At 35.8% G+C, this 13,215-nt stretch overlaps 1 protein-coding gene across 1 annotated transcript in view; it reads left to right on the top strand.

Annotated features, from left to right (window-relative positions):
* Positions 1-13,215, top strand: part of LOC150099725 (coiled-coil domain-containing protein 124-like) — an 82,725-nt gene that overhangs the window by 10,008 nt on the left and 59,502 nt on the right. The window contains exon 2 of the mRNA XM_090404407.1: positions 11,025-11,217. Within this exon, the coding sequence (XP_090260533.1) occupies positions 11,062-11,217 (156 nt within the window). The 5' untranslated portion in view covers positions 11,025-11,061. The remainder of the gene's footprint in view (positions 1-11,024; positions 11,218-13,215) is intronic.

Genomic DNA, 13,215 nt, shown 5'->3' with positions numbered 1-13,215 from the left:
CCTCTTTCAGGGTACTGCACCCCCATGTAAAACTTTCTGATACCTATCTGACAGCCAGTCACTGATCCGGCTCAGATGTCTGTTATCAATCCCATCTGTTTCTATTTATTTAACAGCTTGTCATGTGGCAGTCTATCAAAAGCTTTTGCAAAATCCAAATACACCACTATATATGCATCTCCTGTGTTCGAGGTATTGGTCACCTTGTTATGAATGAAACTCAATTTATTGAGCTGTTGCAAGACAACTTTCTCAAGCAGCATGTAACCAAAGGAACTCATCATCAAAGAGTGACATGGTTTGGATTATTTAAGTGATGTCAAGTCCTTTTCTTTTATTTTTTTGCTGTGAATCTTTTTTTTTGAACAAGGTTCAAGGAGATTTAAGTTTATCATTGTTTTTTTTTTGGTAGAACAGTGGAAAAGAATGACTCTTTGCTTATTTCAATGGATAGGTGCTCTAAGTCAATCTGCTTTCTAATTTCTTGATCATATTGTAACATAGATGATCTCTTGATGCCTGGACAAGAAAATCTAGACTTGTCTAGATTTTCTTGTTTAGATCATCAAAAGTCCTGAGTGAGATGTGATCCTGTTGGTGGCTCACGATTCTGTTAGTGAATTTAACTGTGGAGAGTTTTCTTCTGTCTTCTAGTATGTGAAGCCCACATTTCTGTTGAGCTTTTAAATTATTTGTGGATGAGACTGCACCTATGATAATTTTTGCTGCTCTTGATTGTACTCTGTCAAGTTTTTCTTTTGAACTAGTAGAAGCTGGAGCTCAGATTCATGAGGCATATTCCATAGTGGGTTGTATGAGTGCTGTATATGTAGTTTTGAATGTCTTCGGTTTTGCACTCCACTTTGTTCCTCAAAACCTTTTGATGATATTAAGCTTTCTAAGAGCTTTATTAGATATATTGGTAACATGAGTTGTAAATCTTAGTTCAGTATCTAGGGTTAGGCCTAAGTATTTTGGAGACTGTTTTTTTTCTATTTTGGTATTATGTATATCGATTTGGGGGTTGAAATTGTGTCTATTTTTTCTATCATTGGAGAAGATGCTCAGTTTTGTTTTTTCTGAGTTTATCTGTAGTCTAAGTTCCTTTGCCCATCTTTCTAAGCCTTTTATTGAATTATTTAGGACTTTTTCAGATCGTTGAGGATTTCTGCTTGTCTGCCAGATTGCCCTATCATCTGCATAGTATGCTATTTTTGTGTCATTTATTATGTGAATGGATATTGTTCATATAGATGAGAAATAGGAGTGGGCTTAAAACAGAACCATGTGGGACTCCATCCCAAGTTCGATACATGTTGGAATAAATTCCATTAACTTTTACTTTCATTTTTCTTCCTTTCATGAAATCTGAAATCCAAATTAATGCATTCCCCCTTATTCCAGTATCGTATGCAATTTTTATTAACTTTTGTCTCCAGACGCAATTGTAGGCAACTGTGAGATCCAAGAATATTGCTGTTGTCTTCTTTGGTGGTTTTTCTTGAAAGCCATCTATGACTGATTGGCAAAGATAAAATAATTAATCTTCTGTACTGTGTTGAGACTTTATGCAGTTTGGTAGAAGTTGATCTTGTTATTTTCTAAGAGCCAATTCATAAGTCTGGTATGTATTATTCTTTCGTTTAGTTTACAGAGAGTGCTAGTCAAAGCTATTGGTCTGTAGCTGTTACAGTCACTAGGGTTTTTGTTAGGTTTTAGTAAGGGTATAATGACTGATGTTTTCCAGATTTTTGGTAGTTTACCTGCATTCCAAGAGGTGTTAAATATCTTCGAAGACAGTTTTTGGCAATTTTTCCCATGTTTTTAATCAAATGTCCAAAGATAAGATCAATTCTGGGTGATTTGTCAAGGTCAATTTGGCTAATTGCTGTTTCTAATTCTGTCATTGTGAGGTGCTGAGTAAAGATGTCTTCAGAAGGATATGTTCTGGATTGTATTAGCAGTTGTTTTGCAATTTTCCTGCACTTTTTGTCTTCTTTATTGTATTGCAGCTTGCTTGCATTAGAGTAATGTTTGGCAAGTAAATTTGCCATCTGTTTGTTTGTTGCTGCTGTATTGGTTCCTGAAGAGACTGTGTTTGAAGAGTGATCAGTATCCGGAAGCGTTGCGTTGTTTAATAATCTGATGATGTTCCAGTGTTGTGAGTCTTTTCTTGGGTCTAGTCTATTGCAGAATTCTTCCCACTTTTTTTGTTTGTAGTTAGAAATTTCATCTTTTAGAGTTTAGAATTAACTCAAAACATAAGTTTTGAGTTAATTCTATTAACTTCTTTCTGTTGTCTTCTGTATTATTTTGTTTTAACTGTTCGTTAATAATGTCTCTTTCAGTGATCATAGCAGTGATATTGTGATCTTTACTAAATGGAAAGATCACACCTCTGAGAATTGAATTTTTTGCAGCTTTCTGTATGTTGTTAGTTAGTTCTAGTAGTTGCTGATCAAGTTCTTTACTAGTGGGTGTGCCAGTGCAATATGTTTCTAATAGTTGTGTCTATTTAAGGCCAATTTGCTTTTCTGAAGTTCCAAGATCTTTTTGTCTGTGGTTTTTGGTCTAACTGCAAATTTATGGTTGCGATAATAGGTCTATGATCACTCTTTAGTATTTTCCACTGGGTAAGACTCGCAGTTTCATAATCTACTGCTGTGATGTCTAATGCTGATTCTGTGCCTTTTGTTTTTGACAGATATGTATTTTGCCTGTTGTTTATGATCTCAAGGTTTCGATCATCAATTATGTCTTCTATTTGTGCTCCTTTCCAATCTAGTTGTGGGGAGCCCCAAGTTGGATTTGGCATTTAGATCTCCTAAAAGGATCTTTGTGTCCGACATTTGACTTAGTTGTTGAAGTGATTCTGTATTTATATCTGTGTTATCTGGGTGATATGCATTGACTATTGCAATAATGTGTTTTGGTAGAAACACATTATTACAATTTTATTTTGGTATTTTTGTATAAAATGTTCTTAAGTTCTTCCATCTTTTTTTGAGTGCTGTTGACATTTCACTGAACTATGTTGAGAGTCCTCATAGCATATTTTTCAGTGAGATCTGGACTGCAGTTCTTGCCGTGTCGGCTACCCCACACACGCAGTAGTAAGTTTGTGATCAGAACAGACACTCTTCATGAAATTGGATTTGCCAGAGTCCCGTTAGCAAGCAATTTTCAGGGTTTGATGTAACATTCCAAGTGGGGGGGAGCAGGATTGAGCAAAAAAAAAAAAAAAAAAAAAATTTCATGCTACCACATTGCTGCTTCAAACCCCTACTTCTTGTCACTTCCGCCTTGCACATGGGCAAATGCCTCAGACATATGATTGGACTTCTGCAAGGCATGCTGCAAGTAAAAGAAAGAAAATAAATTTGAAAGAATAACTATTGAATGCAGATAGTGTACAGGTGACTGATGCTGGAGTGATTGTTGCACAAACTGAATATGAATTCTGCTGTGGGAACTGATGAGATATCAGCATGGTTGCTAAAAGAGTGTTCAGCTGACCTGGCTATATAATTTGAGTCTCAGAACAGTGAGAATTCCACAGGAGTGGAAAGAATGTATGATAATTCCATTGCACAAGGGTGTTGCAAAGACCGATGTATCCAACCATCGACCAATCACTATCTCAGGGGTGATGGTGAATATTTTCGAAAAGTTGGTTAGCGCTTACATTCAGAAATGGGTTGACAGAGAATCTCTACTTTGCTATGAATAGCATGGGTTTACTAAGAGAAGGTCATGTTTTAAAAGCAACTTGCTCATATTCTTTAATAATGTCACTACTGAGTTAGACAAGGGGAATAGATATACCTTGATACTTTTGAATTTTGCTAAGCCTTTTGACAGAAAACAGCATGAAACACTGCATTAATTGGGGAATATGGGATTGGATTCTCAAATATTGACAGGGATAAGTGAATGGCTGACATATCAAAAAGCTGTATATGGGGGGGAAGGAATCTGCATGATTCAAGGTAACCAGTGGTGTGCTGCAAGGATCAATTCTTTGTCCATTGTTATTCAATCTGTACATTAACATTGGGAATGATTTGAGAGGAGACATCCAGCTATTTGCTGGAGTGCTGCTGATGTGGTACTTGCAAAATGATTTGACTAGGCTGGAATTGTGGGCATGTCAAAATGGCTGTCATTTCAATGTTAATAAATGCAAGGTCATGCACTTCGGCATGATTAGATATCCAGTGTTATACTGTATTGGTGGGATTATGCTTGAAGAAATTGATGAGGCTAAGGATCTTGGAGTTTTAGTGTAGACAGGAAGTTCAAGGGTCATATAGTAAAAATTGTAAATGCAACTCAGAGAATAATTGCAATGCTGAAATGAACCTTGGCATGTAAAGATGAAGTTATTTTACCTCTTTACAAGGCCTTGATAAGATGTCACTTGGACTATTGTGCCCAGGTCTGGTCTTCTGGTTTCCATGGTTATTCTGATACAGTGGAGAGAGTGCAAAGGAGTGTGTTAAAAATGATATCAAGATTATGGGATACTGATTATGAATACAGATTGAGAATTTGTAGACTGTGGACACTAGCAAACAGGAGAAAGAGGGGTGATGTGATTGAAAGTGACAAACTTCTAAATGTTTTATACAGAATTTCAGTAAATGGAATTTTTCATTTTATGGAGGGTGGGGAAAGGACAGAGGGCATCCTTGGAAGTTGAGGGCTAGATTTTTCTCTCGTAGAGTGGTGCATGATTGGAATGGATAGCCAGTGGATGTTGCGCATGCAAATAGCATGAATGAATTCAAGAACATGTATGTCCTCCCTCAATGAGTGTTTGACTCCTGGAGATCTCTCTTTATAATAATAATAAGAAGAAAGAAGATGAATTTATTGAGCTGTTGTAACAACTTCCATAAATAGCATGTGACCGAAGGAACTAGAGGTTAGAGAGTATTAGATGTGATTTTAGTGTCAGAGAGGGTTTTTCTTAAAGACATGATACTGTTCTGACTCCAGCTGGTAACAGTGATCATACTATACTTAGCTGATAATTGGCTAAGATAATCCAAAATAATTCTATTGTTACGCTATGCAGTCAGATATACAACTTCCAGGAATGACCCCAAGTTCTACCTCCACCCATAAGCTGCAAAATCACACTTGTGGCCATATTGTAAGATTGTCATATTAACTCATATCATATATTCTCTCCTCCATACATTACCTGAACTTGAAAGACAGCATTGCATCAAGTCCTCATGTATAATTCTATAGGCCAATCATACATAATTCTATAAGCCAGTTATCATCTTCATTACTCATTACCAAATCTTTTCAACTATCTCCCCATCCCATGGAAACTCAGGTGAAGATGTCTGCACACAGTAATCCAGATGTGGTCTTATCAAAGTCTTGCAAAGTGGGAAAATAATTTCCTTATTCCTACATTGTTCTGTTTAAGAGTGCTGATGGAAGTTGATGTTGAATGTGACTCCTGAACTACTGTCCACAAAAACCCCTAAGTCTCTAGCTTCACTTACTAATATAATACTATGTCTGTAATGTCTTCCATACTTTTTTTTTTTTAATATTGATCCTATACACGAGAAGTAAAAGGACCTATAAGCACACATCAGTGCTGTGTCTGGGGTGCAGGTGATGAGTCTGAAATTTATTAACATTTTTTTTTGAAGAGTTGAAGGTTCTAGCTGATTGAAAATACTTCTTGTAGTGGACTGTTCCAGAAGATGGAGATAGAGGGAGTGAAAGAGGACTGCACACTCTCTCTCTCTCTCCGATCTTTGCCACCAGTGCAGGAGTACCTCAGGGCTCCATTCTTTCACCTACCCTCTTTTGCTTATACATAAATGACCCATTCTCAATCACTACAAATCCTATCCATAGCTTTGCCAACAGTAGCATATCATGCTCCACTCATCCTACTCCTTTGACAAACCCCTGAACTCTCCCAATACCTTTTTTTTTTTTTAAACTCGTTTTCCTTCCAGACACTATAGAAGTTACCTCTCTTCCTAGCAACTCAGACCACAATCTAGTGCAAGTTTCCAGTCTCACAGAATGCCACTCCTCTGACCACACCCAACCTTGTGTCATCTGGCACTGCAAGGGTACAAAGTGGGATGATGTCAAAAACTACTACCCTTTTTTACCCATGGCATGAAGGCATTCATCCCTCATTCCATCCAAAATTCCTGTCCACTTTCCAAGCCCTGGTTCAACAGAAGATGTATGAAAGTGGTCAAAAAAAACTCAGCTTACTGCAGGTGGCTTGCATCAAAACCCAAGCTTCATATGCTCAGCCTATGCAGAAGCATGCAATAATGTAAATCAACTATCAGGAAATCCAATAAGTCCAGAAAACTCATCTCTTGTCCAGACAATGCCTTCTGGTTACTCGCAAAAGCCATCAGATGCAACTTCTGCTTGCCTGCGCTCCCATCCAGGTGGCACCACCGTTACAGAAACCAAAGAAAGAGCTGACCTCCTAGCATCACTCTTCCTCAAACTGCTGCATACACAATGAAGGCAAATCACCTCTTTCCATACCAGCAGCTGAGCACTGTATGTCTCCTGTGGCAGAAAGACAAAAAGAATATTAAACAACCTCAACACTGCAAAGTCATCTGGTCCCATTGACATCTCTCCTATTGTATTCCAATGTTGTGCTCCAGAGCTAACACCCGTCTTATATCATATCTTCTATACTCAGCTGGCACCTAGCCCATCTCATGGAAACTAGCATATATCCAACCCATTCCAAAAAAGGGAGACAAAAGCCTGACATCCAACTATCAACCAATTGCAATCACCTCAATCCTCTCCAAAATAATGCAGAAAGTCAACAGTAATCAACTTCTTCACTACCTGGAAGCTCATCAATTATATCAGTACTTTTTTCTTCACCATGAATACGCTTGTACACAATATTCTCTTGCTTTTTCCACCTGTTAAACCGTCCATCAGTTGGGGTGAAATTTTCTTTGCCCATTGTGTTTGCAAGATCTGCTTTTTGACACATCAAAGGCTCATTAATCAAAGCATTCTTTTCACGAACATTACTAAACCTAATTTTTAATGCTGATTCAACTTGAGTATCCTTACCAGATTGGCCTCTCTTCCGATCAGTGTTCTTATTAGTAAGAACTGAAGTTTCAATCTTTGATCTGTTTTTTTAAGATCTTACACAAGAGTGGTTGTGAAATTTTTAAATATACAGCCGCACTATGCTGACTCATTTTGAGCAACTCATCATAGCACTCAAATTCTTTGCTTTTCTTTAAAAGATAAATCTTTATGTTATTTACTTGCTTCTGCCATAATGCTAAGGACTGTTTTAACAAGCACTTAAAGTCAAATTCACTTACTGAAAGAGATCACAAAAATAAACCTGAAAAATCACAATTCGACTGTATTTATACCCACCTGCATTTGCCTTGAAAATTTATGGAAGATTAAGGTTAGGAGAAGATTAACACAAAAGTCCCCTTAATTTAAGTAATTATTAGCTCTTTATACTTAAGTAACAAAAGTCAGATTTTCTCCTCATTAACCATTAAAGTTCTGACATGCATTCAAGGATTTTGATAACAATAACCAGAAATTTGATTATAATAAATGGATTATTTTTAATTCATTTTAAATGGTGTGTTTTGGGACTGACTGATTTTGATAACAATAGCCAATTGATAATATTATCTGTGATTGATCATAATAAGTGGATTCAACTGTATCTTGTCCTGCCCACCTTTACTTCACACCATACATTCTCAGAACTGTCACTGCCATTTCCCATCCAGTTCTCTGTCCTTAATGAATAAAAAAAAAATGGATCACTTATCACATGTAACACTCCATCACTTCATTTACTTTCCCTATCCTGGTGAAATATGTTATACCCTTCCACTTCTGTTTTTGTCAGGACATCATATTCTATCACGTTTCACTGATACCAGTAATCACCACAGGCTGAGTGTCAGTATGACAGTCATTTTCTTTATTCCTGATACTCCTGTCATTTGTATTTAGAAAAACCAGTACATTATCATACTGATATTTTTAAGAAGGATATGACAACTTAGATGTTATATTACATAAAAATAATTTAATTGATACTTCTAGTATTTTGTTGTCAGATTGGCATCATCAGGGAACAATACATGCACACAGGCAAGGCACTACATGGGTAAGTGAAGGAGAAAAACAAAGATTGGCCTATAGTCATAAATTGTATCACCTAGCAGACTTGATTGGATGTTCTTGGCTATTGGGATGAAGGACTGGGGAGCATTTCTCATATTTGAGGCAATTTTATGCATCTAAAATTGAGGTTTGGATATTTTTTAAATGGAAGCAGATTCCATGGATAGTCTCTTGTATTTGTATTTGCTATAATGAAGTAAAGTGGCCTTTTTTTTTCAACATGTCTTGTAATGGGTGACCAGGGTGTGGTCTGAAAGTATTGAGTAGCCATAGTAATGGTATTAGATGTAATCTTTGTGCTCAGAGATTCTGATATTGGCTGTCTAGCCTATTTGACCATCTGATTAAAGGTGGACACTAATCAGATCTGGAGGATTGTACTAGTGATATATGGTAGCAGGTAAGGAATGGTAATTTCTAGTCCAGTGAAAGAAAAATCTATCACTGGACTAGAGCAAAACTATCACAATGGTAATAGTTTTGCTCTAGTCCAGTGGTTCTTAACCTTTTTTTTTTTTTTTTTTGTCTGGTGCCCCCTGCTCATTTTTGCACTAGGTTAATGACTCAATAAGATAATTATAATATATTATTAGGCAAACTTAAATTATCATCAACATTTTTAAACTGATAGTTAATTAAAAATTGGTGACTTTGATACAAATTAATTGTTACTCAAAAAAGATGTAAAGTTACTGTATTTAATAAGCCAATCATTAATGGTTACCCTGATCCTGATGAGATCCTGCTAATTTTTTGATATCAGTTTCAATATTCACCAAACAAAGTCTCAATTTTTTTAAATTTTTTTTTTCAAGTTTATTATTATATTAGTGGTATTGTAATGCTTACTGTCCCCCCTCAGCATTCACAGCACCCTGGGGGGTGCTACCGCCCAGGTCAAGAACCACTGCTCTAGCCTGTTTTTCCCCTTTGGTGGAGGAAGAAAAGGGTGAGGTTTGAAGGGTTAATATTTTTCTGACTTGGCAGAAAGAACTGGAAAGTTAATAGGGAGATCTGTTTCCAGCAGTGACTGGAAACAGGCTAAAGAAGAGAAAGAAGTAGTAAATGCTCTATTATCAGAACAAATCAATTTGTCCTATTAACCAATGTTTTTATAATGCCATACTGTTGGGAGTGGTGTGGTGCAACTGTTGGTGAATATTAGAGGTGTCAGTTTTGAATTGACACCTATCTCCTCTCTTAAAGACCAGCTACAGTCCCCAGATATGCTTAATGTTTTATAAGTACTATGCAGCTCTAATCTCCCCTACCATGGCCAAACAGGTAGGACGGCCAGTATCAGAATCTTAAGCACAAAGACTAAATTTGGTAGCACCACTTTGCCTGCTCACAACTCATAGACCATGTCTTGGATATCTGCTACAAGACATGATGGTAAAGACTACCTTACTTCACCATAGCAAATACAGATATGAGAGACTTTTTATGGACTCTACTTCCGCTTTAAAAAACTGTCCAAACCTCAACAAATTTGGATGCATAAAATTGCTTCAGATAGGGGAAATACTCATCCTCAGACCTTAATAGTTTACAACTTTAGGCCTACATTTGTTTCTCTGCTTCATTTTCACTTGCACGAGTGGTGCCTGGGTGCAAATGTCTATCTGTGCATCGTTCCCTGATGATACTAATTTGACTTTGGCAAAATATTGGCAGTATTATTAAATTATTTTAATTAGTGTGTCATCTCCTTAAATTAAAGATGCCAAGAAATTATATTCTTGGTTTAATCCTTTATCTAAGTGTAAGCAAACAAAGTTTGCTAATGAAGTAATTTCACAACTGAGCAACTCGTATATAGAGGCTAATGACTTCACATCACTTACCTTAATATTACATGATGCAAATCCCATCAGAATGTCACTGAAAATAATTCCCACATTTTTCTAGATGACCAGTTTCTGGAAATATGTAAAAGAAGAAAATATTTATAATGTAGTAGACGTGTACAATCTGATAAATAATGAACTCAGATCAGCATTTCCTAATGTGGAACAATACGGTGGAGAACTTTAATTTTCTGTTCTTAAAAGGGTGAAAAATTATTTATGAAACTCTTTTCAATAGGATAAAATGTCGAATTTATCACTATTATTTATTGAAAATGATGTGAATAATTTGAATTATGATGATATTATTGATACATTTGCGAAAGAGAAGTCTAGGAAAAGCATTTGTAGTGTCTTTACTTAGAGTACTTTAACATTTATTAAGAAAAACTTATAATACGTATTGTCTTTACTCAGCATAAGTTTTTTTAATAATTGTGATAAAAGTTTTTATACATATTGATTGTTTTATTTGTCTTTATTTACTTTGTAATGGTTGTCCCAGAGCACACTAGCTAGTCAAGCCCCGAAATGTGTAAGTACGATCCAGATATTAAGAAATATTATTTCTTAATATATGGTCTGATTTGCTAGCCTGAAAAATGCTATTATACTGGTGAAAACACTAAACTCGTATAATTACAGTTTTGAGCATGAAAACGATTGCTTTTTTTTTTATATAAGGAGTCAGATGATTGTTAATTCTTTGTGTTACATATCTCTATACTTCAAATGATGACTTTAAATTGAAGATCAGAAATCCTGGTAATTTTAAGTTTGATTAAAGATATACACATAACTCTAAACAGTAGTAATATTCATAAATCAGTTATAATAAATGTTACACACTGTTCAGTTACAATGAAAGAAAGAATTTTAATTACTGTGATAACTGTTTCTTATCTGCAGTTTTAAATTAATACGGTTGTCATCCCCCAGCATATGCTTTTTTTTTTTTTTTTTTCTTAGTTTACTTTTTGAATGATTCTCCAGAAGTAGGTAGAAAATGCCTAAAAAATTTGGTAATAATACCAAATCTGCAGAAGCTCGTAGCCGAAAAGAAGCAGTAAAGCAAGCTGAAAAGGAGAAGAAAGAAAGAGAAGCAGAAGAAGCATTTTGGCAAGATGATGATAAGCATGTACTTCGAAAGCAGCACAGAAAAGTAATATTTACTAGCTAAATTTATAAGATCCACAAAGATGTGATTTTTTTTTTCTATAATTTTATGTAGTTTTTTTAACATTATTTTCATCATCATCAAATTCCTGACATGTACCCTCAAGGGGTGTACAGGATATGATAGTAATACATGAAAAATTTACATCATTACTAACTTCCTATCTACAATTTTCCTCCAAATCAGTCTATTACTTGTCAAGACTCCGATATTATCATTATCAGATCTTATATTTCTATCGTCTAACGCACATTGTACCGTATCAATCCACCTATATCTTGGTCTTCCTCTGGGTTGTTTTCCTGCCAACCTGGCAGAGAACACTTGTTTTGCTAATCTTTCCTTGCCCATTCTGTTTAAGTGACCATACCACCTGAGATTAGCTCTGTTAACGCATTCCTGGATGCCGACAATGTCAAGTTCTTTCCTAATATCCTCGTTTCTAATATGATATTGCCATTGATGCCATCTGTTCACGCCTATAATCTTTCTCAGGACTCTCATATCTGTGGTCTCTAGTCTTTAGTCTAGTGTTTTACTTCTGACCCAGCTCTCAGATCTATAAGTTAAAACTGGTTTGAACACTGTCTTGTATACAGCTAATTTAGTGTTCCGACTAATTTCTTTCTTATTCCATATGAATTTATTCAATTGACTTCTACCATACCAGCTTTGTTGATTCTGTTGTCTACTTCCATATTTAATTTACCATCTTCACTAAAAATCGTGCCTAAGTAGTTGAAATGTTTTACTTGTTCCACAATTTCACAGTTCATAACACAGTTGACATTTTCAACAATTCTACCTATTTTCATTGTCTTTGTCTTTTTAATGCTGACCTTCATACCATATCTATTACAACAGTTATTCAATTTAGTCGGGGAATCTTGCAAACTTGTAGCAGATTTATTCAGAAGTATAACATCGTCTGCATAAAGCAAAGAGCTGACATTAACATCTCCAATTCTGATATCATGTTTAATACCACTTTCCTTTTCCTTCATAATGTGATCCATATAGATAATGAATAACAGATGGGATAATGTACATCCTTGTCTCGCACCAGATTTAACATTAAACCATCTTCCTGTACATCCTGCAATTCTAACTACCAACTTACAACTCAAATACAGACTAAGTATTGCTTGATATAATGTCCTATTGACACCATATAACTGTAGCGTATTGAATAGCTTCTCTGTTAGCACCTTGTCATATACCTTTTCCAGATCGACAAAACTTAAATACACATCTTTGTTATATTCCATGATTTCTCGACTATTTGTTGTAAAGTGAAGAGCCTCTATTTGGCCTGAATCCAGCTTGTTCTTCACCAAGCTTTTCTTCCACAATTCGTCTCGGCCGTTTCTCAAGTATACTTGCATAGATCTTGCCAAGAACACTCAGTAGGGAAATACCTCTGTAATTCTGACATTCAGTTTTATTTTCCTTTTTATTGGAGCTCTACTCCAATCATCGGGAATTCGTCCCTCTGTTCAGGTTTTCTGAACTATGCAGTGCAGCCACTGTAAGACTTTTATACTGCCTACTTCAGCATTTCTGGTCGAATATCATCTACTCCTGCTGCCTTTCCACATTTCAAGCCTTTGATGGCTTTTTCTACTTCAAGTATGGATATGTATTCCTTACTGTATGCCTGTTGAGTGTTTTTTTACCACTGTGCTATCACTGCTTGTTTCATTTAGCAATTTTTCGAAGTAATTACTCCATACTTCAAGGATATCTTTTTCTCCTGTTTTCATGTCACCTTTATCATCTCTAACTCCTTTTATAGCACTCTTTCCTCCATTTCTAAGCTTCTTCAACAATCTCCAGAATATCTTACCACTTCTTGATATTTATTTTCTATGTTCTTGCCAAAGTCCTCCCATGACTTTTATTTAGCTAGTTTTACACAGTGTTTTGCTTTCTTATATTTGTCTCTGTATTCTCTAAGAGCAAAAGCTGACTTATTTGCCAGGA

The sequence above is a fragment of the Typopeltis vanoorti genome, chromosome 14, assembly GCF_054136105.1.
Source record: "Typopeltis vanoorti isolate ZY-2024b chromosome 14, IOZ_Tvanoo_1.0, whole genome shotgun sequence".
NCBI lineage: Eukaryota > Metazoa > Arthropoda > Arachnida > Uropygi > Thelyphonidae > Typopeltis > Typopeltis vanoorti.
The sequence above is the reverse complement of the archived record's forward strand: the minus strand, read 5'-3'. Positions and strand labels throughout refer to the sequence as shown.